The sequence below is a fragment of the Ammospiza caudacuta genome, chromosome 1 (genome assembly GCF_027887145.1).
Source record: "Ammospiza caudacuta isolate bAmmCau1 chromosome 1, bAmmCau1.pri, whole genome shotgun sequence".
Classification (NCBI taxonomy): domain Eukaryota; kingdom Metazoa; phylum Chordata; class Aves; order Passeriformes; family Passerellidae; genus Ammospiza; species Ammospiza caudacuta.
Window position 1 is genome coordinate 15,760,868 of NC_080593.1, and position 25,280 is coordinate 15,786,147.

The 25,280-nt window shown below is 38.0% G+C and overlaps 1 protein-coding gene across 7 annotated transcripts in view; it reads right to left on the reverse strand.

Annotated features, from left to right (window-relative positions):
- Positions 1-25,280, reverse strand: part of SVIL (supervillin) — a 134,453-nt gene that overhangs the window by 3,094 nt on the left and 106,079 nt on the right. For 6 of the 7 annotated variants that reach the window (XM_058825573.1, XM_058825555.1, XM_058825562.1 and 3 more), the window contains 20 exons: positions 22,967-23,044; positions 22,324-22,392; positions 16,460-16,610; positions 13,699-13,782; positions 13,530-13,616; positions 12,286-12,463; positions 11,905-12,077; positions 10,523-10,678; positions 9,619-9,755; positions 8,946-9,093; positions 8,674-8,819; positions 7,654-7,829; positions 7,410-7,554; positions 6,694-6,970; positions 4,888-5,039; positions 3,614-3,719; positions 2,592-2,799; positions 1,623-1,756; positions 808-963; positions 254-397 (listed from right to left, as the gene is read on the reverse strand). In XM_058825573.1, the coding sequence (XP_058681556.1) occupies positions 254-397; positions 808-963; positions 1,623-1,756; positions 2,592-2,799; positions 3,614-3,719; positions 4,888-5,039; positions 6,694-6,970; positions 7,410-7,554; positions 7,654-7,829; positions 8,674-8,819; positions 8,946-9,093; positions 9,619-9,755; positions 10,523-10,678; positions 11,905-12,077; positions 12,286-12,463; positions 13,530-13,616; positions 13,699-13,782; positions 16,460-16,610; positions 22,324-22,392; positions 22,967-23,044 (2,905 nt within the window). The remainder of the gene's footprint in view (positions 1-253; positions 398-807; positions 964-1,622; positions 1,757-2,591; positions 2,800-3,613; positions 3,720-4,887; positions 5,040-6,693; positions 6,971-7,409; positions 7,555-7,653; positions 7,830-8,673; positions 8,820-8,945; positions 9,094-9,618; positions 9,756-10,522; positions 10,679-11,904; positions 12,078-12,285; positions 12,464-13,529; positions 13,617-13,698; positions 13,783-16,459; positions 16,611-22,323; positions 22,393-22,966; positions 23,045-25,280) is intronic. The other variant, XM_058825592.1, reaches the window with a different exon arrangement.

Sequence of the window (25,280 nt, forward strand, 5' to 3'; positions counted from 1 at the left end):
TGTTTAAACTGTTAACTTAAACTGTGATTCTGAGGTGTAACACAATAAATAAAGCCTTTCCACTGTGGGCAGAGTCAGTAGAGCATCTTGGCAATTTGGGAACAACGCTGTTACTAAACAAATGGTTTGCTAAGAAAGAGTGGGCAATGTATCTTCAAATGCTTATTGATAACACTGAGGGAGCACCTTTCAGCTGAGGACAGGAGGCATGGACAGGTGTGACACACTCAGAGCAGGCACAGCAGTCTGTTACCTTTGCAGTACCGCAGCACCGTCTCCATGGCGCATTTCCTGTCCGTAGCCCACCTGATTCGAGCTGATCCAGTGATTTTGTTCTCCACAGGCCACCAGCCTTGCCACAGGTACACTTCATGGTGATTGTCAACAAGGAAGAGGGCTGTGTCAACACAGTCAGAAAATAAAAAATCCATCATTAGCTACTTACTAGTTTTTGTAATCCCCTGAACAACCCCAGTCTTTTACGCTTGTCAGCATCACAACAGGATCACTTCATATCTTATCAATTTCTTTGTTAATTATCCAGCTAAACTTCAACTGGACTCTGATTCTCTGATATAAACAACATATTTTTACAGCGAGCTTCTGGCATACATATATACACTTGATTATTTCTCAGCATCTTCATCATGGAAAAATTACTGTTACTGCCTACTACTGTATAAGCATCACATGCACACATTTTCCTGTGATATATCAAGTTAGAAGTGCTTACAATTACTAAGATACTGCCCAACGCAGGACACAGTCATCTGTTTTCTTGTTACTTAAGTATTTTAAAGCACATACCTGGCTGTGGGGCAGTGTAAAGATCCTCTTGCAAGAATGGCATGGAATTGATGACAGCAGGGTCTCTTGAAGGGTAAACATACTCAGTGGCTGAGAATTCTCCTGATGAACTACTGAGGCTGAACAGGCGGGGCGTGAAATTAAACTTTCCAGGATCTTTAAAGAACAAAAATTAAGAAGAGCCACAACAAAAAATGTTAGACTTAACTGTAAAAGCTAACAATACACTTTAAAAATTACTGTTAATTTTCTGGGTTTTGAAAAATCAGGAAAGACAACCAGATGTCTTGAGGGACTAGCAACAGCTGTAAAAAGGTGAGCTGAGGGGCTGGCTGCCATCAGTCTGAATCTGATCCTGGTTAGTTACTATCAGCCATTTCATAACCCGCTGTTCTGCAGCTTAAGTGAAGCAAGCCCATTGCAGAGTTAGCTGACAAATTTTCCACTTGGCAAATCAATTCCCCTGCTACCTTTGTTGGCAGTTTCAAAGCAAAGGCTGGACAGGAATATGAGGAGAACTGCCTCTTAAATTCCTTCAGAAGAGAAGCAAAATATATTTGTAACAGTGTTAACTATTGCTATGTGCTGCCTGAATACAGAGGGGCAGCAGAAGCGGGGGAGAACTAAATGAAACACTTGGTTTTTCCAGTACTTTCCTTCTAGAACAGTATTACTTAACTCAGTAAGATTTTTGAAAGCATTTCTCTGAAGAACTCAACAACTAAAAAATTTTTCAAAAACTTTACATTATATCTGACAACACTGTACACCAGTAGAGTAAAGTGTGAGTGCCAAATCCAGGAAGGCAGATCTACCTTGCAACATGCAGTCATAGGCCTTCCGATCTCTCCTCCCCAAGGCGTCCCAGAATCCCAAGGGCTCTGACCCTTCGTCACATTCATGAATTGTCACCTTGCTGCTGCTGTGCAGCCCTGCCTCCAGTGGACACCTATAAAACACAAAGAGAGAGTGGACTCATGTTGCTCCTGCCCCAAACACACCTAACACACAAAGCTGCTGGCTACTTGCATTAGTGGACCCCAGAAGTACCTTACAGGTTTGTTGCACACTTCAGGCCAACACAAGCACTTTGAAAAATTATCCAAAAATAAGACAGGGAATTTCAACAACTATTCTTGTAGCATATGGATCCCATTCCCAGAGTGAAGGAGATGCTCACAGGAGTTCTCAGTAGGGATTGTCACTGCCTGCTTTTGTAATGGCTGCTGTTCTCCTTACATGCTTTCCCAAGTTAATTTTCCCTTTCTTACCCACAAGGCTAGATTCTAATCCTGCTATTGAATGTGCTTTGATTTGCTATTCAGTTGTTTAGCATCTCACTCCAAATGGAAAACGACTTTGTTTTAACTGTAATTAGTACAGTAGGAAGAATGTAGGTGCCTGTAAGAGTGATGGGGGATCAGCACAATCCCTGGAAGGGTTCAAGGCCAGGTTGCATGGGGCTTTGAGCAATCTGGTCTAGTGGAAGGTATCTCTGCCCATGGCAGGGAGACTGGAGTTAGATGATCTTTAAGGTCCCTTCCAACCATTCTATGAGTTTATTAATAAATGCATTTGACCTCCTGTGAAAGCAATTACAGGATATGAGTTTTCTACACTCTACCAAACCATCCAACCTTCACTCCTCCTCCTGACAAAGCATACACATGTTGCATTTGTACTTAGAGGACAGCTTTATTTATTTCAAATTTTCTTTGAGTAAGACTACTTCAAGTAAATTGGTAGTCTATATATCATCTCCAAAATATAGATCAGACACTCACTGTTCTTTTATTTTATTGGCTGCTGTTCTTCCTACATCCTTGGTGTGAGCCTGTGCTTTGCAGCCATGCCACAGGTAGATGAGAGCTTTGTTGATATTGAGGACAATCATGGATGTCCTGGAACGCAGGCTGCTGCAGTGACACGCTACTTCAAGTAAGTTTCCTTCATTGGGAACTTCTCCTCGCACACAATAAAGCCTCCAATCACCTGGAGAAGACAGGAACAGAGCAGCACTATTATAAAATCACATGGGACTGAAAATTTAAAACCCCTACTCTGGAACAGTTGTTCTCATACTGGATGAATTTCACCTCCTGCGTGCCTATGTTGTGACAGAATGAATTAGCTAAGCACTGGGTTTGGCTAACATTACTTCAGAAACCCCGTGCAGAAGAGATGCCTTCTAAAACCTTGCTACAAGAGCACAAGTACTGAGAGCTGAAGAGCTTAACAGAGCAGAAGAGTCAAGTTCTGCTGTTTCATATGGTGAAGAAGGGAAACAAACACAGTATTCCTCCTATTCAGCTCTCTTTTCCCTCTGCACCTTAGGAACATAAGGTCACAGTCAAGTGAAAACTGAAGCATCTCCAAGCTACACTTCCACTGAAATTCTCCTTCTGCATTCAAGGAATATCTTACAAAAAGCAGTGATTGGGGAATAAAAGCTTAGAGCTTTCTTTGGAGCAGAAGAACTGCTCATAAAAACACTCTTCCTCCCCAGACTGTGTAGAAAAGGGCATACTTTAAAGCAAATGGAACTTGGCTTAAGCAAAATCAAACTAAAAAAAATTATATGTGCATCAATACAATCAAGTCAGCATGCTCTAGGGTGACAAAATCCATTCTCTGCTCAAAGAAGAAAAAGGCTACCTTGAAACAAAGCATTACAAAGCTGTCTCAAGAGTTTCATGCATTAATTTTTCTTTTCTACCGAGTAGGGTAGTTGAGGCTGAATACAAAGCTCTCCACAACAGCTAAAAAAGGATTTTGGGGCAGAAACTCTTAACTAACAATAATTTACTTTGTGCATTTTCTTCTTCCTCTTCCCTTCTTCCAGCATGCACAATCATCCCTCCTTGGAAACACTGCAAGAAGCACGGTGGTTCTTTCCCTTGAAGGACTTGTACCTGGAAATTGAACGCACCACTCTTCATTAAAAAAATAAAAGAAGTATACAGACTCAGGAAAACTGGTCTCTATAGATTATTAAAAATTATATAGTTATGGCCACCCACAAACATAGCTTTCCTTCTACTTTACAACTGCTGACTATTGTTTAAATTACCATACATCAGCACGCAATGGGTTCCATATGTGGCCTGCATATTAAAAGAAACTCTAGCTGGAATCCAACAATTGAGTTTCAGAGGATAATGGAATACCAAATGAACTTTAATTTAAATTGGTTTAAACTAACCTTTTTTGAATTTTATGAATATTTACAGAACCTGTCCACCTTGACCGATGTTCACTGAAACCATTATGGAGATAACATAGGAACTGAAGTAGGTTCAAAATTTGCTATAAAACTGGTTTCTTTGATAACATGCATGTTCTTTGTTCACTAAACATTGCATGAAGAGTATGAAACTGATATAGCCAATTCCTAAATCAGCTATGTTGCAGAGACTCTCACACTCTTGATCAAGGGCCCTTATATTTCTCCTCTATGAACTCCTGTCTTGCTGGTCATTTCTACGCTGCTGTTAAAAAACTAATTAAAGCAGGACCAAGGCACAGAAACTAACTTTAATCCATCCATCTTGTATGCTGGTAACAGTGAAGCCACAGGAAAGCCCAAGTCTGCCTAAAGACAAAGCAAATTAGCCTGTCCTCTCAGCTTCACCTTCATTTCCTAGAATCTCTGCAAACAATGCAATTAATATGTAATTACAAAGTAAGCAAATTCAAAATTTCCAATGTATTTTTTTGCCTTGGCCTGCAAAAAGTGCTTCTCCTTGGCACTAGGAAGACAGTCCTGCTCTCTGAACATGCACTTGAAAGGATGGCATGAATCTGTGCAACTGTGCTTCACCTATTCCTGCAGAGAAGGGAGAAAAGACCTTCTCCTTCAGCCTTTTCAGAAATATCCTTAGAAGCACCATTTGGGAATGACAGTCCATAAAGGAGCTTATGTGTCTCTGGCAATTGGAATAATGTCAAAAGTAATTTTGAGGTCTGTGTTTGTAATGGCAAGAACACGTTTACAGAAAGGCAAAGAAGATAATTCCTGTTTACTGTTCATGGCTATCCAGACAGGCAGATCTTACCAGATCTGCCATCTAGGAAGCTCACCTGTGCTCCTCTCTCTTCATCAAGTTCCACTGTCATGAGAGCTGATGTTCCTTTCTCACTCACTGTGGAGTGCCTTCCTTGCCAAAAGAAATACACACATTTCTCTTTTCCAACAGCCCGTACTTGTTGCTCTCCTTTTTGTCTGCTTCCAACTGTGAAACAGAGAGCACATGCTGAAGAAAATATTCTGGCTATAGGTTTAAACAGCACATGGTTTCATCTCATTTGCCAGCTCAGCACTATCCCATCCAGAACAGGAAAGAAAAAAATGTGCAATTGGAGGAACATTAAGTCTCCAAGCCAGAGTGTCCCCATGCAGAGCTGGCATTGTCTCCTCAGGTGGATGTAAGCCCACAGGCAGAGATGCCTGTCTTGGCTGCAGAAAGAGATGTAGAAAGACCTGTTACTATCTGGAGAAAAATAACTGACAGCATTTGAGCCAATTTGCATGTGAAATGGCCTGTCCAGTAATGTTAGAAGAAGAGTGCATTATGGCTGATTTTCCACATTACACACTGTTCTTTGGCAGCAGGAGAGGAGCTGCTTTTTTTTTTCTCCTTAAGAGTCGGCATTTACTTGTTATGATAAGCAAATAATGTTTACAGCAAGTGAGATTCACAACACAACTACTTACAGAACATTGCACTCTTTACAGTGAATAGAGAATAAACAGTTAGAATGAAATCAAAGATTAAAAAAACCCAAGAGTTTTAAAACAGATTTGAAAAAAAAACGTTAAAACATCTGCCTTGATTCCAGCAGTGCTGAGCAGAATCCAAGTGAAACACTTAGGAGAAAGCATCCTGTTTTTTTCAAGTTGAGAATACTCAAAACACTACTTACTTTAAAATTTATGGGTTTCATTCTTATCTGTACATTCAGCCCATAAAAGTACTGCCTCCTACATAAAAATTTATTCTGTTTTGGAGTGATGGAATATGTTTTCATCCATTTGGATTAGAAGTCTGTTTACAGTTCAGTACTAGTGTTACCCACTTCTCCCAAGACTTAGAAGCTTTCATATTTTTCTTGGATTTGCCAGTATCTGATCTCAATGATCCTGACTAAGACCTACTTACATTTTTTTGGCTAAAAGCCTGAAGCTGTATAACTGTTATGTGCTTTCAACTGACTTTAATAAACTCTATTTGGAACAATCAGTTTTAGACTATTTGTTTTTAACTTACCACAAAAACCACCTATTCTTAGTTTAGTGCCACAAGGGAGAGTTCCAGTGGGCTTATTGAGCTGACTGGTTCTCAGGCTTTGCCTGCTGCTCTCAGGCTCTTTGTCAGAACACTGCTGAGCCTCAAATCCAGATCAAAGGGTTTCCAGCAACAGCAGAAGGGATAGCAAGGGCAATGAGCTGGCAAGGGCTTTTCCTGGCATTGTTTTATTGATCTCCATAACCAGCAAAAGTTTTTCTTGTTGCTAAGCCTATCTCTTTTGCTAGACATTCAGACCACTGCCATTAGTCCAGTTGCCTAACTATTTTGGTGTTAAACTGTGGGCTTAATGAACTGTCCTGTGAACATGTACACCACCAATGGCGGGTAAAAGCAGAGATGGAAGCATTACATCTGGTATATCAAAAATAACTACAACTTTTTTATTTTCTACTGCTTTCTTTTAAACAAAATACGAAACTTTACATTTTAATGACCTAGAAAGGCGAAATTAGCATCCTTAACCTTTCAAACTGCCTCACATCCATGGGAATCTAGGTCTGGATGTCACCACTAACAGCAGGAATTTTAGCTGCACTTCTGCATGTTTCAGCAGGATGAAATGGAATTGTTCACTAACCTGTAGTGCTCACCATGTACTTCCACTTCACCACGTATGTGTCTCCCTCATGGAACTGCCCTATGCTTTGCTTAGGCAGTCTACTATAATCAAATTCCAGGATATGCCAGACATCCACAGAGGCAGTGATAATTTCAAACTGCCTCCCATCTTCTCCTTCTACCAGTCCATAACCCCGGCCAATATTCATTCCATCCAAGACCGTGCCCACAGTTGTTTGAGGCACAGCTACCATTAGCATGACATCATATGGTTTAGAGTCAGATCTGGATTCTTCCTGTCAGAAAACACAGAGAAGGGATTTCTTTGAGCACAGCATTTTTTTTCTCCTTGCCACACAGTTCCAGTCAAACATTTTGACTCCTGCATATTTCAGTACTTTAGTATCTTGTCATCATTTGAAGCCCTGTCATAGCCACCTCAGCAGTATTCATTGAGCTGCCTGGCTCATATATTAATAAGAATAACAACAATAAATATATCATTATTTATATATAAGATATAATCAAAGCATAAGATATAATTATATTATAATCTATAAATAATAATAATATAAAACAACTCTGTGGGTTCACTCTGGGAGGTGATGTTCTGACCTCTAGATCAAAGCCCACAAGATAAAAAATGTGCTCTTGATCCTTGAGCACAAACTTCCCTGACTGCCATCCCAACTAAGTCATCTAGTTTGAAATACCTAGCATGCTTATTATATGCACCTTCTGGTGAAGGGATTCACTAGAATTCTTCTCATTGAGTTTCTTCAGTTCTGTCCAATCAAGAAATTTTTCTTTGAACAGTATTGTCTCGTTATGTTCTGTGAGTCTGCCAAATACAGCCCAGTCTGGGCGTCCTTGTCCCTTTCTGTGCAAGGGAAGAAAAGATATAGAATCAAAATAAACACTGTGAAAAGAGGGCAGGAAAACTATGTATCTGAAATGAGACTAATTTGAGTTACAATACCTGGGTATGAGGGGATTGCATTCTCCGGGGTCCAGAGGATTTATATCACAATTGGAGTAGTCAAAGGTGCCATTCCACAAGTGTTTTGCCAGCTGGAATGCCACTTTTCTTTGTGCTAAAGTAACTTCTTTTCCATGCCATACATATACTTCACTGCCAAAATCAAACACCAGCACCTAAAATCAAAATCAAACAACAACAAAAAAATCAACCTACTATTAGGTTAGGTGATACCCTGATCCTCCAGTTTTCTTGTGCTGAACAGAAAATCCTCCAAATACAAGTTTCTGTATAGACGGTAACAAAGAGCACTGCAATGCAAGTAAGGACAGGCCAGTGGTCTGCATTGTGATGTCCAGTTTTTGAGGATGACTGGAAGTAAGTAGGGGGAATGCTGTGATGTGTATCATTATGTAGCTGAAGTCACTAGCAGCTTAGAGAGCTCTTACTGCTAAAAGTCTGGTTTCTGTTGCATGCCTAATAGCTGTCCAGTTTCAGCAGCTTTCTCTGACATTTCAGACCTATGCATTGTCCTACAGCCAGGGAGGGCTGACAGAACACACAATATAGGCAAAAAGGCAGTGACTTCAATACTTTCAAGAAAATGCATCATATCCTCATTTTATAAACCTGCTCTCCTTCTGACTTAGATGGGTGAAATATTTGTTGGAAGACAAAAAGTCAGCTAGGGATAGAAATAGAAGCAGGTTTTATTTTGTTTTGTTTTTCCAAAGTGCAACTTATTTTGCACTTCATGACTCTGGGGTAAGCCACTGTTGACAAAAAAGATTTACACTTCCTAAAATGGTATTTTACTATGAAGATAATTTCTTGAGACCTTGCAGCACACTCTGGAAAGCAAAGTATGGAAAAGCCTTTCAGAAACACAGAGGACCCAGCTTCAGCGATCCTCTCCACAAGCATTTGCAGTTACTGCAAGTCATTACCAGCTGCACTTGTACAACATGCACAACACACATGTTCCTGCACTTACCACAGGAGCAGTTAGTGGCACAATACCTCTTTTGGTTGTAGCAGGGTACATTTTGGCACCTTGCCCCAGTAGTCATCCTCAGGAATGAGTTTATCCTCTACAAGGCGGTAAATGCAATTTGTTTCTATTATTGCGGCTTCGTACATTTCGTCTTCTTCAGGACTTCCAGCGGCTTAAGGGAAAGATTGTCAAAAACAACAAACAAAAAATTAACCTCCAAATATCTTTACTAAAGAGAACCAACTCTACTATTTTATTGTGGTAGAGTATCAGATACTGTAACTATAACAATGCTTACACTGGTAATTTGTCTGTCCACCAAGGAGTTTCCAGAAGTCTTTGGCTGCGTGGGTATGGGTATTTATTCCTTCTTCTATAGTCTGTATATAAGAAGCTCTACAGCCAAGTTCCCTCTTTGTCTGAATTAAAGTTGCAAGTTCTGAAGCCTAAGAGATTAACAGTTATCTGAACAGGATTGCTTAAGTCTTTGGAATACTTGTGCAATATTCTTGCTCGGTGAGAAGGCAAATGAGATATAATACAGCAAATAGCAGAAGAAATTGTTATTATTTATTGCACTAAATAAACAGACACTAGAAAAAAAATTTACATAAATGCATTCATTCTTTCATTTGCCTTAAAGCAAGACTGATCTCAGTGGACATGGGAATGAAAAGGACATCCTGCAATTCAGACTATTTTTTTTTTTTTTTTTAGTTTAGTCTGTATCCTGAGGATATCCTTTTTTCTCTTGCAGCTCCACAAACTACACACTCCTTCACAAATGCCAGCTTTCATTCAGTGCATGACCTAAAACATATTTTCAGGAATCCTGCATATCTCCCTGTCACAGACTATCAGTTACATGCCACTTTTTGAGAGAAGTGGCACTAAGGCTCAATTTTATCAGAGACACATATTGCAAAGGTTCTAAAAATAAATAATAAATAAAACCTCACAACAGTACTGACCTTTGCTTTTTCTATGACATTTGCAAACTCTCCTACCCACAAGAAACATAAATGTGGAGTTAACAACAGGAAACAGTCTCCGCTGTTCAGTGATGAGGCTCTTGGTTCAACTAATCTTGTTTGAACATGTCTTCTTCCTAAAGAGAAAACAAAGCTAATTATATTCCTTCAACTACTACTATCAAATGCCACGATCTAATTTGTTTTGAATGAAACACAAACAATCCCAGCACATTTAGCAAAATATGTGGAAACAGACTGTTTAAGAATAATTAAAAGACTACTACTGTGGAAAAAAAGTTTACTCACAGGAAACAAAATAAATGTTGTCTCCTATCAACTAATATTTCTATTATTTCCTGTTCTTGCTTTAACAACTCTGTGTCCTTCTGGAAAGAAATGAATTAAGTAAATGGCAGACAGCAGCAAAATTCCAGAACCTTTTACATTTGCTTAAGTGAAGTCATAGCACAATTTCTGTAGGCAGTAAAAAGTTTTAAGAATTTAGGATTTTAAGAATTTTGCTTTCTAAAACCTTGCTATTTGCAGAATCAGATATGCTACTATGAACTATAAGGGGAAGTGGAGCAAGAACATTGTCACATCATTTCCAAATTATATTGAGCACTGGAAGAGTGGGACACTTAAAAAATTTCCACAGGGGATAGCCAGAATTTATATTGAAATATTCTGAAATATTGTTTTCTCTTTGGGAAACACACGCCAGTGGACCAATGCAAACCTATTTGTAAGGTTTAACTTTTTTTACACAATTACCACTTATTTTTTTCAGGTTTTGGGATCCTGAAGATTTAGAACAAGCTAAGCATCTAAATGCGGTAGCAACTCCCACATGTTACATTCAGCCTATTATTTATGGAAAGTAAAAGCAGTTCCAGCATACCTTTAATTTGCAGGAGCATTAGCTTCTTGTATGGCACAGCACTGTTGTTAGAGTTCTGCTCTGTTAGATTAACACTCCGCAGGCTAATGTTGCTGAAATTCTCTTTGCTTGCCAGGCCAGCAAGTGCTACTTCTGAGAAATTTGAATTTGTAGACACTTGTACATGAAAAGAAATTGGAGGAAAGACAGAGAGATGTAAAATTAAAAAAAAAAAAAAAAAAAAAAAATTAGTTGCTGCATTAAGAAAATAATTTCTGCCCATTATTTCCAGTTTTTCTTCTTCTCCATAGCAACAGTAAAGGCACATTAACCACTACCCCAAAGATTTGTGGGTTTAGGACTATCTTAATTTCTAGATATCCAAGAGTACACTGTCAGTGTCAGAATTGGCATGAATACCAGCTTTACTAGGAACCGTCCTACCCAATGTCTTGTGAAGTACTGTGCAGATCTTCAATGCCTTTTAAGTCATTAATAATAAAAGACAGCACAGAGACAAGGCTAATTAACTGTAATTCCCTTAAAATTTGGCTGAGACAGTGTGATGCAACACTCATTTACATTTCAAAGTCTTAGCCATGTTTTACTGTAAACTTACAGTCAGATTCTTGTCTACTTTTGTTTATTGTTCAACCAAAGACAAGACACTTTTTGAATTTATAACTCAGGGAAATCCTTCTCATGAGATGGCAACAAAGTATTACATATATACTTAGTGTTTTCATCAATACAATCAATAGTTAAAGATGATCTTTCTTTACTCAAGTGTAGTAAGGAAAACTGGTACCCCAAAATGTAAGAGTGGCTGGACAAATCTTTGAATAAATTTTACAGTGATGTCTTTGTTGTCCGTCTGGTTGTCAGGAAAAAGCAAATTCACAAGTAAAACACCTTGTAAGCCCTGCCACAAAGCACTGATCCTGTATGGAAATTAATCAGAAGGAGTCAAGAAGGCTAATTCCACTTTCTGAGAGAAAATTAGGACCCAAAATTGAGGCCAGTGTATCTGAACAAAAATTCATCTACTCTTGCCAGCTCTCACCCCAGCATGATGAGGTTGGATCTGCTTTCCTTGACCTCCTCACCCTGCAGGCATCGTGGCTCTCTCTCTTCCCCCTCTGCACAAGGTGATTGTGCTAAAAATAAATAATTAAATCTGTGCACAGGAGGTGGCTATAGGTAGCTTTCCATGAGGAAATCACAGATGCCTTTCTCTCCAGGTCTCCTATGCAGTCTGTATTTCACCTTATACCTCAATCAATTTATTGCCACTCAGAGAATATGTTCCATTCCTTCAGTTCCATTTTTTGCATTGGGATTTTTTTTCTTTTTTAATTACAAAGGCAAGATGGTGTCTTGTACAAATCATCCTGCTGGCTTACTTTTTTCTACTTTCATTCTCTTTGACTCCATGAAGGCAACATTCAGTCTTTGTTCAGTATACTCATGCAGAATATCTTGTCTTGCTGCAAGCATTTTCAGGGGGTTTCTGGAGGACTGGACTCTGCGTGTGGGCCTAACTGCACGTTTGTGCTCTGCTACAGAAGATGTCAACCTGAAAAACAAGCAGTGTTTATAATCATCAGGTAATTTTTCTAGTCAGAATCATCTAATGACAATAAATCAGGATCAATTCCTCAATTCAGGCAGGAGCATGATTTCAGAAGAAATGAACGTGCCCAATAAGGATGACTTAGAGCTGAACATTTTGAACACTGCCCTTGTCTCAGCATTCAAAACAATGGGGGAAAAGTAATTCTTACTTTGGTGCATAAGGATCAAAGATGGCATCGAAGTCCTCATTAAAGTCCAAAGGCACTGAGGAGGAAGGGAAATCCACATGGCGATAAAATTTGGAAAATGTTTCATCATCATCCAGCTTCATCACCTCTTTTACAGACCTTCCTGTAACTGTCAGCACTGTCTCTTGCATCCCAGCAACTGCAAGAAAAAAACACCTCACCCAGTAAATAACCATACTAGAGTTTCTAAGTCTAGAAAAGGCAAACATGGCTTGTTTGGTAGTTGCCTGGGTAATTTTTTTTTCAGTGTGGTGGTGGTATTTTGGTTTTTGTTGGGGTTTTTGTGTGTTAGTTTTTTTTTTTAATTGATGGTAGAAAAAGTGTGTTGATAAAGAACATTAAAACAGTGAACTGCAACTCATATGAAATAACCATTATACAAAATGGTAGGGAAATAAAGCTAAATGAAAACTTGGACATTATAAATGAGTTGCTATAGTATGATGATGTAAGCATTTTAGTTTTTGTATATTCCATCTTGCCTCCAACTGTGTAATTCCTGCCTTTGAAAAGATCTAGAATCACAAGAGGAAAAGTCACTACTTCAGACAAGTGAGTGTGGCACAGTCATTATTCTATGCTAGTGCCTCCTGTACTGAAATGTAAATACATTTGTTTATGGTATCTGTTACACTACAAATTACATAGAGATGTAATAAAGATTTTTGTCTTACAAATGGAGGACAGACATATGAGATGGAAACACCAGACAACTCTAGAGAGCTTCATAAACAGTCAACAGGCTGTGAGGGAAGCTGATGAGCTGCTACAGACAGTCAATTTTCAAAAAAGCAGGAAAGTGAATGAATTGTGCTTGGGAGCAGCTTAGTATCCTATTTTGATTTTAATAGGACTCAACTACATTTAAAGATGTTTCACTGTATATGGCAATATGGTTCAGACTGGATGTGTGCTGTTAGGAAATTCTGCCCTACAAAAGGATGTGTACATCCCTGTTTCCAGAGAGTTAAGAAAGTTATTTAGGCATCTGTGATTTATTTTACTGTACACTTGTAATACAATTGCAAAAGGCTTTTTTTAAAATTTAGCAAAGACTGAATCACAAAAATAAAATTTTCAGTAAATGCAGTGTGAGCAAAGAAACATTCAGTTTCTGCTACCAGATATTTTAACTAAGGGGCACTTTAATCAATTTACTAAAGTTAGAGGGTGGATATACTGCCACCCTTTGTAACTCTACCAACCTTTGTTATTCAGCCTTCCCAAGAATGACTCCAACTTGTCAAGCTTCATATCTGATTCCAACTGCATGTCAGGCCTGGCTTCAATTTCTAAGCAAATGAGAAAGTAAAACCTGTTAATTGGCAGGAAGTAAATAAGCCTGAACCTATTTCAGCCATTTTTCTTTCTTACCTTCCAAGGGCTTTGTAACTGGGGTGGTAGACTTCTGCCGGAAAGGGGATGCTGTTGGTGTCAGTGCACTTGGGGAAGCCAGGCCTGCACAGGGACACAGAGCACAGGAAATGCAGCCATGAGTCAGCCTGTGCTTCCAACAGGGACGACAGAGAAGCTATCTGGGGAAAGCAGCTGAGCCTGGATACTTCCTACAGGCCAGCACACTTCCCCAGCCATTGTATTGGAGATGGCAGAGGGCCCTCCCTGCTCCTTTATTCAACAGTAGCCTCAGAAACCACCCCATTCACAAAGCTTCATTTCCCAGTGTCTCTTAACAAGCTAACGCAAGATATAGGCTGTCTCTGGAATATATTAATTTTGCTCCTTTTCAAGGTAGCAGCAGATCATTTGTCCTACATTTTGGGCTCCAGCTGTGCCACAAGCTTCATAAACATTGAAGTGTTCTGAAAAAAAAAGATAAGTTTAGCAGGGAAGTCACCATGATCTTGCTAGGCACCTTCACCTCTACCACTCTCTTGCTCCCTTTTTAAAATTTAAGCACTCTATGAATACACATAACAGAATGCATCTGACTTGTGAATGCTGTCCCTGGATTTCACAGTAATTCTTGGTCCCTGTTCAGTTTTTAAGTATACATGGAAATTGAAGTAGAAATGGAAGTTAGAATCTCCACCACATCAAGCACTACGCTCTCCTTTTGTTGTACTCTCCTCCATCCTTCTCAGTAACTATCATAAAGCAATTAATTCTAGACCCAGTGGGTAAAATAAGGATAGATTTTTTAGTTTTAGTTGTCATGTGAATCTACACTGGTCTAGTAAGAGAACTGCACTCTATAGTAGTCGTGGGTTTTATTAGGTAGAAAAGGATACTGAGGCAAACAATTGCACCTATTAACTTTTGCTGCCTAGACTTTCAGTAAATGGAGAAACAGACATTTATACTGTTCTCTATTATCTATTTTCCACTTAGCCATAGCTTACTAATTACTGAGCCATGTAAGCTTAAGCCTTTAGTTATTTTGATCAGATTAAACCAATACTGTGCTGGGAGAACATATACTAAACATGTTTCCATTATCTTTACTGCACGTTGTAGCAATATAATTGTCATCATCGTTAAATTCCAAGTTAAATTTGGAATATTATTAGGTAGCTTTTCCAAAAGCAATTTTTTTCCTCTGTTACCTAAGAGACTCAAAATTCCAGCAGATTTTAAGTCAGTGGGTTAAGCCTTCCTCAAGACACACTCAAGAGAACACAGCTCTTAAGCAGCTCTACCAGTACATAATCCACAAGACCACAGAGAACTGCTTAGGAGAGGATCACCTTCCAATTAGGACGGGATAATTTTCAGCCATAAGAAGCAATTAAAATACAGCATCTGTGCACATGCATATAACAAAGATGTTATTTTGCATTGCTTTTTCATAATCTCTTAAATTAAAAACTCATAATGATAATTTATTCTTTCAGGATATAAATCAGTACACATCTAACTTGGGCTACTTTTATTGATTTCACTGTCATTGCATTACCTTACTTCTTCAAAAGAATCATCACAGCACCTAAAGAGATCCTTGCAAGATAATTTTTTTATTAAGAAGGGCAAGTGCTCTTCTATTCGTTCTTTTCCTTTCCAAAGACCAAACTATTTGCAAAAAAAAAAAAAAAACCACCAAAAAAAAAAACAAACCAACAAACCCAAAACTCAAAGAGCAGGTCTGCTCTGAACTCTAAACAGTTTTTTTAGTGACCCTTCAAAAAGGGCTACTCTTTAAATAGTGACCAACTGTCATTTCTAGCAGCAAAATGTAAGCAGCAGCTAAAATATGTTACTAACAGAGGCAATTCCTAATACCATTTGTCTGTTTGTCTGCCAACAGATTGTGGCTTGGATTGCAAGCATTTACTCCTGTTGCAGTATTGCCCTTGCCCTACAGTGAATTTTTTTTCATGGTTGCAATTTAATTCAAGGTTCATTGTTGTTGTGTTTAATAACCAAGTCCCTGTAACAACCCAAAACCTAGTAGTCATTAAGCACAAAAGATCAGTTTAGGTACCTTCTTCCCAAAGCTATCATCTTCCCAGGCATGCTGTGTGAACAGCTGCACTCCTACCATGTGCAGCCTTCAGAGACTCCTGTCCACTTCAGAAGAATGATTAGATCTGGAAACAGTGACTGAATTCAAGAGATCCCAAAAAAGTCAACATTGCTCCCTTGTCATTTCTACTCTGTGGTTTTATGCAGAACCAGGGAATCTTCAGCCAAACATAACACTTCAAGCTGTTGTCCAAGACAGCATCCATAAAAACAATACTTGTTTGCTAAATATTCCCAGTGATCCTAGGAGTGGGGGAAATGCCAGCAACAGAAACAGCTCGATTTCACAACTATTCTCTAGACAGTGCAGCTGGGTTTTCAAAGGAAGTAAAAAAGAATAATCTGACTATGTCCTGTGGGTTGTATTAGAAGGAAAACCAAAACATATATCCCTGTTGCAGTGGTAGATTTCCACCAGCCAGACAGAGCCCAGTGATAAGTGGAGGGCAGTGCAACAGTGCAGAATAAAATGGATCAATACCACGCCCACAAGAAACTAAAGTGAACAGCCTCATGACACAATTATTCAGCTGAAGATAAACAGTCTTCCTCTTGCTAAATACAGATGCAGTTTCTGCATTGCTTTAGTTTGACTTTATTTTGACTAGACAGATAAGAGGTGTCTTATTTATATTGGGATCATTTCGTCACTGACCTTTTTTTACCATTCGGCCAGCCACAGTGAACTGTGTGGAGTCATTGGCTGCTCCTTTTCCCTTGGACTTCCAGGCTTCTTCTCGAGCTGAAATCAGGTGTTTCCTCTCCTCAATGGTCATCTGACTCTCCTGGTTATCTGCCATTCTTTGCTTTTTGGGGGAAAGAAAGAAAGAAAGAAAGAAAGAAAGAAAGAAAGAAAGAAAGAAAGAAAGAAAGAAAGAAAGAAAGAAAGAAAGAAAGAAAGAAAGAAAGAAAGAAAGAAAGAAAGAAAGAAAGAAAGAAAGAAAGAAAGAAAGAAAGAAAGAAAGAAAGAAAGAAAGAAAGAAAGAAAGAAAGAAAGAAAGAAAGAAAGAAAGAAAGAAAGAAAGAAAGAAAGAAAGAAAGAAAGAAAGAAAGAAAGAAAGAAAGAAAAAAAGAGATGTTTCAAAAACCTGCTAGAGACATAGCTAAAGACTGGTGGAACATTTCAGCTGCCAGATGCAGAGGAAGGGAGCAGGGAACAAGCTGCTACAGTGAAGTCCCACACCCTGCAGGGCTTCATTGTCTTGCTGCCCCATTACACTGGGAGCACAAGGTTTTGGTCTGTGCTCTCTGACCTTTTAATGAGACTACCAGCCAGGGCAGATGGCACTCCTCTACTCAAAGCTAACAATTCACTCTGTGTAAGAAATCATTTTCCAGGCCTTGTTCTTTTGAGCCATGACTTACTACACAGGTGACATCATTACTGACTATGAGCAGATGTTTCCAGGTGTGCAAATCTGCAGGTGGCACAGGGACAAACAGAGAAGTGGTGTAACTTCAGTGGGTGATTCCTGATCAGTCTCTTACAGTAACTCAGCTCCCCAGGCAGGATTAGCAGTGTCTCCAGAGGCTGCTCGTTTTAGATCTTAAGTCAGCTTGCTCTCCTAAATATTTTTCCAAGGACTGATCATCTTTACCACTCCCTCTTTTTTTTCTCCCCCTAGGTCACCCTTAGCTTTCCTTTCTTGCTTTGGAGGTTGGCAGCCAACAGCTGGAGTGATTAGAAGCAGAAGGAGAACTGTCTCAGTGCCCTTCTCACACAGACAGATTGATGATGGTACTTTAGGTAGGGAAGAAACTGAATTTACATACTCTGCTGTAGCTAGGTCAGGCCAAAGGACTGTTACTTTAATATAGTCATCTTTAAAAACTATCAACATTTCAGGGATTACACTGCATAGAAGTCAAACAAAGAAGTATTTTTAGTGCATGGGACTGTCAACTCTAGAATTACTTTCAAGTTGATTCTATTAATCATTTTTCTTCACAACCTAGCTGCTAGAATTGAAAAAAATAAATTAAAATCTCAAGCTTTAATACCACTCTAGGTCAGAGTACCACAGAAGGAAAATGCAAAAGTATGCACCAGCTTGTGAACATAAAAACTATTCTCCTTTCAAGAAGATATTGTTATTTTTTATTTTCTTAAAAATCAATCAGACTAAATAAATAAGTCATTTTATATAAAAACTATTGTGACTGCAGGGGACACTCTAATATAGAGAGTTTGTAGCTTTCAACATTTACCAGGATCAGCAGACATTAGCCAGAAGAATGAAGACAAACCAAGAAAAAGTTTGTACAAGGACTAGGGCCACTATATTTCTGCAGCCTTCTGCAGTAACACTTCCTCTCCATTTATCAGGAAAAAGAGCTGGACAGACAGACAACAGGACTGCAAGCCATGATAATCAAGATTAAATACTCTGATTTTTCCCTAGAACTCCAAAATGTTCAATAGAAATAACAACATGCAATCTATTCAGTATCATTTCCTCATCTGTCAAAGCCTTTGAATGCTTTAAAGAAAAACACTGAAGAAGTTTCTTTCATTTCTTCCACCCAGTCTCCACCCATTGTCAGCACAGCCACCTCTGGGATGAAGAGTTGATAGAAAATACCACAACAACATATTAAAGGAGACCTGGGCAGGAAATTAATAAACACCTAATGAAGCCACAAGTAAAATTTAATACACAAACCAAATATTTTAAACTTGAAAAGGATGCTGACTTCCATTATGATATGAGGGAAGTTAGGGAGAGGCAGAAAGGAGTAAAATAATGTGGATTTGGGTTTTTAACCTTACAGGAGTCTTAATTTTGGATTTTATCTCCAGCAAATACCAGGAGCTTCAGAGTCTACAGAGCTACTGAAAATTCTGAAGATGCAGACCTAGAAAGTATGTGTGTTAATCACTACACACATGAATTGCCAGAAAGATTGTCAGTCATCCTGGAGCTGTGTCAAAGGATAAAAGAAAACAGCTGTCAGACAGGAGAAGCAGACTTTTTTTTTTCTTTTTTTTTTGGAAGAATTCAAGCTGTTCCATTGGGCGAAACATCTTTGGAGCTCCTAATCAAAAGAAAAAATCAGACTGTCTACGTATGTTACACAATTTGGAGAAATTCCACACTAGATCTCTTCCTAATGCATGAGGACTCCTACATTAATCTATTAATGAACAAATAAACAAAAAAATTATAAACTAAATAGACACCAAGAAATTTCCCATCAACTTAACTTCCCTTAACAGTTCTGCTGAAAACCAGAAGTCTATGCCATGATTAAATAAATAATAACTTTATATAGCTAGAAAGCTAATATGAGCCAATGCAACTGTCAAAAGAAATTTCAGAAAAAATCCACCTGCTAGTTGGGAAAAGTTTGGAAAGCTTTCAGAACTGCCACATGGAGCATTTGTAGAGGAATTAACTGGTCAAAGCCCATTCTAATTGGGACAACATATGTTAAGAAAGCTAAAACTCAAGAAGATTCTAAGTCCAAATTTTATTTCTAAGTTTAAAAACTCAAATTATTATATGAAAGAAGAACCTCAAATTTGCAACTGTAAAAAAGTCAAATCAAAAATTAATATATCAAGAATAAATAAAAATAACATACAAAAACTTAGGAATAAAACAGATCCAATGCAATTTTTTCACTTAAAGTAGTTACTTTCAATGAAACATTCTAATTTATTGTGTAAAATAGATGGATGTGTTCATTGATACCTTAGACAAAAAAACTGGAAAAGGAGATACCCCAAAATACAAGAGCTAATTTCAAACAAAAGCCTTTGAAAATGGGAAAATAATTAGGATAAAAGCTCAGATGTGGACAATATTTAGAAGTAAAACTAAAGCATGTAGGAACAGGTCACACAAGCTGTTGGCTCTTCCAGACACCCATGGCAAGGCTGCTGCAAAGACAATCAATGAAGAATCAAATCACCAGCATGTAATTAATGCCATTCCACACGGCATTATGGAAAACAGGTTTAATCAAAAGGGTAAGTTTGATGAGCTCAAGTGTGATTAAATGTATTAACGCTGTTATCTGTGATTTCTTTAATACATTTGAGTTAATCACAGATGACATTCTGGGGTAGGTTTTTCTGAGCAACATAAAAATACCAGAGCAGCTTACAGGCTGTAAACTGGTTAACTGACCAAAGAAGAAAGAGCCATGCAGTGATCTGATTCATCCCAAATTTGATCAAAATGTTTTCATGAACATGGAAAACAAAGGATGCAGTCTCATCCCCTGAGAAGACCCTCATGATGACACCAACATAGAGGAGAATGATGAAGATAAAGAAGAGAGAATCACATAGATGGTTGAAAAAAAAAGGATATTAGAAAAGTCTGGTAAACCAGGCTTTTAAGAGAAATGTTATTAAAAAAAACCCCAACCCAGCCAATTAGGAAGACAGAAAAAGAAGAGAAACAAAAACTCTCATGGAAAGTTGTTTGGAACAGATAATCTGTACTGGAATAACTCATCCATTTCCAGACTCCATGCTTCTACCCAGGGTGCTGACAATTTTGCAAGGTTTAAAATATTTTTTTTAATTAACATTAGATTATATCAGGTAAGTATGTATTTTCACTGAAGAAAGGGTTAGGAGTTACATTTAACACAGCAAGAATAATAACATATGAAGAATTACTTAATATTGCCAAGAATTTTCTGTAGGCTGACAGTTTAGAATTAAGACTGCGTGTTTTTCTAAAAGATCCTGTTTTTAGGCTGGGAGGGATTCACAAACTCAATGCAAGAACAGTTAGAAAAAGGGATTACTTTCTCCCACAGCTTGGCTAGGTTGGATGATGATATTGGTCTTTTCTAGCACATTTCTTGAGGGTATGGCAGGCACTCCCCTGTTTATGCTAAGGAAAGGGCCACTTCTAGGCAATGCTCCTGCAATTTTGCAGTCCAAGCAAGGTCCCCTTTAGGTGACAAGAACTGAGAAAGAGTGGTCTGTTAGCATGCTGCTGTTTGGTTTTGTTGTTTTTGTTGGTTGTTTTTTAATACAAGAAATAAGATAATTCATGTTTTTCTATGTAGAAGATCAAGACTGCCACTACCTGGGGGAATCAAAGCGAAGAATGAACACAAAAAAAATCTGTTTTTCAAAAGGGGGTTCTATTAAAACAAATATTATAAATTACATAAAAGAAGAATTCAAAAAGTATCTTTTTTTTTTTTTTTAATACAAGTAACTTCTCTAGTGTAAGCTCCTAAAACAAAAAAGCATAAGGAGAATCCAACAGTTGTACAAGTACGGTAAAAAGTCTCTGTGTTGTTTTGCTCTGCAACTTTATAAGGGCCTTCATGTAAGAAAACATGGAGGGAAAACTCCATGCAAAAATATGCCTTTCTGTTCAGAAATGCTTTGAGGAAAACAGAACACACTCAACTCATGTTTGGTGCAAATAACAAAGTGATTAACTGTGTCAGAAAAAAACCCCAAACAAATCTGCATGTACCTTGACACAGTGCTAGAAGGAAGCAGCTTGCTAAGAGAGAAGGATGTAGCTCACCAAAATCAATGTAAAGAAGACTCTTTTTGACTATTTTTGCTGTTATCCTTTTAAGACAGATGGAATGAACAGCTCATTAAAAGGCCTCCTGTCATTACTGGAGGGTTATTATTAAGTTAGAATATATTGTTCTCTTCTAGATACCTAAAGCTGGTGAACTCTGTCACAACCAAAGTAAATAAGCTATATTAAATCCACAGCTTATAGGAAAGAGGTAGCACGAACAAATTTCAGAATAGTCTAAAATTTAATTTTAATTAAAAAAAACTCACAGTAAAAGATCATATTCAAAACCAGCTATAAAAGTGAATGTGGAAATGGTAAATATCAGTCGTCTAAATGTTTGTAATATATCCAGTAGCCTCTGTATTCCTCATCCCAGCCCAGCAGTATCTGCTCCTTGAACTCACTGCCATTACCCAGGCTGGTCAGAAAGCTCCCTACATGCAGCACAGACTGTGGGAATGAAGAACCCAATGGATTCCCTGTAACACAGGAACCACAAGTGTGAGCTGGGAGGCAAGGGAGAAGGAAGTATAATATAGCAGAATTTGATTTATGTAAATCTATTGAGAGCTTCCAGTGAGCCCTCTTTGTTTTCTTTCAAGAAAACATTCCAAAATGTTTTCTTGTGTTTTTCTGCAGCTTGTTTCTTTGCCCACTTCTGCCTTTGCATTTTTTACCTCTGATCATGTGAACCAGGAATGGTTTGCTCAGATCAAGGTCTAGTACTCTACTGCTCAGAGAACTTTGTTATATTGCTCTGAGTGCAGGAAGTTTATATTTCTCATTATCTATTAATTCTTCAAATTGTCTGTGATGGAATTGCAGAGGTGCAGACATGACGTTGAGGAACATTTCCCATGAAGTTTCTCTAATATTTACTGGAGCAGCAGCAGAACTCTGTTCCCAGGCAAACACAAATTAGGAATGTGCATCATCAATCTGAGTGTAATTTTCTGTTTCACTCCTCCCTCCAAAAATGAAATAGAAATTTTATACAGCATTTCACCTTCCATCTCCAAGGATGACGGTCATCAGAAATCAGAGAGCTTGATTCTTTCAAACTAGTACTACAGACCTTAAAGGAAGAAAGAGAGAAGCAGGAAGATGGGATAGTCAGAGAATAGAAGCAGGACATGCAAGGCAAAAATCCTTTACACAGGGACTGAGGAAAAGCACTATGGGAAAGTCACCTCTCAACAAAAGCAGTTCTTTTACAGTCAGTAAGTTAGATGATGTTATGTCTCACACTGGACATGCACATTACTTACAGGGAGATCAGGGTACACAGCAAAATTCTACAATAATGCTGTCTAGTTCCATACTACTCCTTTTATACACCTTTTTTAGCAACTTACAAGTTTTCAGTATTATAATGAATTCAATAATGTTTTCTTCCTTTACTTTCTCACCAATACAGTCTAAAACAGATACAGAACTTTCAGAAAAGCAACCATAAGAGAAATAGCAGCACACTGTATATTGAGGAAGAGTACACAGGATAGTGGCATAACATTATGTTCCTTTAAAGCTACATTTACTGAGCTGGTTAATCATTTAAGAGGATTATTAATTTTGTATGTTAAAAAACACAGGTAAAATGTCCTTACTTGAAACTGTTGAGCATTTAAATTGTGCAGACTTTTGCTCACCTGATTAATAGGTAGAAAAGGATGAAATTTATGGAGAGCAGGTATAACAGGAGAGTAAGTAGAAGCATATACAGGTTCCTATGACAAGGACAGAAGCAGAGCAAAGGAATTAGAAAAGAACTGGACTACCAGAAATGGAAATGGGGGAGAAGTAACTCCTCTTTCCCTTATTTCTTACTAAATCTTTTGATCTTCTAGAAATGTTTTCACTGTTGGAAAGCAGAGATCAAAAATGCTGTCATAATACAACAGCATGTTTACCAAAGCCATTTCATGCAGGAATTATCCAAGTTAGTAACAATATCACTACAACCCAACACAGAACAAAACAGCACAGCTGGAAGACACACTTTTTGTATGCTGATAATTTTAATATGTCTCTGTTTTCATGCACCATTAAATTGATGAACCATGTCAACCACAATGTGAATAACTCTGCTGCAAGTTTAATCAGACCCTGCTAAACAGCAAATCATCTATTCTCTGGATGAAAGGAAAGAATGCTTGCTGAAACTGGGAGACTCAAAAGCCATCTGGAAGGATTTGCTAAGCCCAGGGTACTCAGTGAAGGTGAGTTCACCATTCCAAACACAGCCTACAAATAAACCCTGCCCCAGAGCTGGGCTTACCCAAAGCTGATTAGACATGGCTTTATCAGCTTTAATTCTTCTCCCTTTCTGTAGGTTAAAGCAAATGGGGAACATGGCACAGTGGATGGATAAATGCAGCTTATTAGAGTGGCTCAAAATGCAGCCTAATAATGAGTTTCAGCTTTGATGAGAATGTGATACAAGCGCTTGGTCGATGACATATATGAACTGGATAAAACTCTTACCACAGCAAAAAACTAATATTTTAGTGTCTAAAAGTCACTTTTCAAGGGCTTACCCTCTCTAAGATTTTTACACACTTCATCTCTGAGTAATTTTGAAATGACTGCTGAGCCCTAGCCTTTAACACCAGTGCTGAGCTGCAATTTAAACATAATGTAAGAATTAAGTGTTTCAAATGTCAGTCACTGCTTTAATGCAACTGCAATGCAGCTGGTAATCACATTAATCAGGGACTCTGTTAAAAATGGTTCACTATAAACCAGAAATTTTTATTCCAGTAAATCTTCCTATTTTGATATTATGGAAAGATTTTGAAATTAATTAATTTTTCTACTCATGAAGAAATCCAACAAACTGCAAGTGTTCCATCGAGCCTAAGATGATGAAAACAAAGTACTAAATCCAAAATATTTTTCCTAAATAAAAGAGATTTTTTTTCCAGTAAGACATTCATCCAGCAAGACAGTTCCCCTGATGTTAGAGCTATTCTTTGAATTGTCCAAATATGTTTTACCATATATATAAATAATCTAAGAAGTCTCACAGCTTCCAAAAATTTTTCCTCCTGTGTGCAGCAATCATCAAAACAGATGCTGGACTCCAAGTAAATCTCAGCTTCCCCCCTCATCTGTATCTGCTTGTGTTAATTCCTTAGTCTCTCTTTTTTTCTTTCCTGTTTGAGGTTGCTCTGTCAGCTTTTCCATGAATTTTATGGTGTTTTTCTACAGTTTAGTCTACACACAAATGACTGTAACACATTTGGATAAATATTTCACCATGTAGACACCACGAAGAAGCATTTTGACTGGAAGTGATCAAACAGCATTATTTAATGTAGTTATTTTGTTAAGAGTAGGAATCTTTTCACTTTTGTTGTTTATATGAAATCTAAATGTACTCTATTTACTTCTAATTTCTGCAGCTATGCTTCAATAATCAAATCTCCAGAATAATTTAGGTAACCTTTTAAAAGAGAGACACACACAGACACACCAAAAAAAACCCTAAAAAGGTGTCTGACTACATTAATAGGAGCACCATACTGCAACTAAAAATATCAGGCATTGTTTTGAAGCAGCAGGGCATGACAGAAGTTTACACACCCTTGCTGTTGATGCCATGGTGTTGGTGACTGCCATGATGTTGATGACTGCCATGTGTGGAAATTATCTAATTAGCTCAAAATTCAGTAATCACTACAATTCCTGCATTTTTGCTGTAATCCAGCAACAGAAAACACTTAAGATTCTCAAGTACAGTAGAGTCTCAAAGTTCTACAGAAGTTCTTCAATAGCACAGTGCTTCATGGTCCTCAAAGGATAACAGCCATCACACTGATTGCTTATCAAAATCAATACTTCTAGATTTAAAGGCAGTTAACATGGTGTCTTGTAAGTAGAGTACCCTCAGTAAGAGTTTACATATTTCCCATGTATCACATGAGAATCAGCATCCCAAACATCACTATAGTTCATGGGATT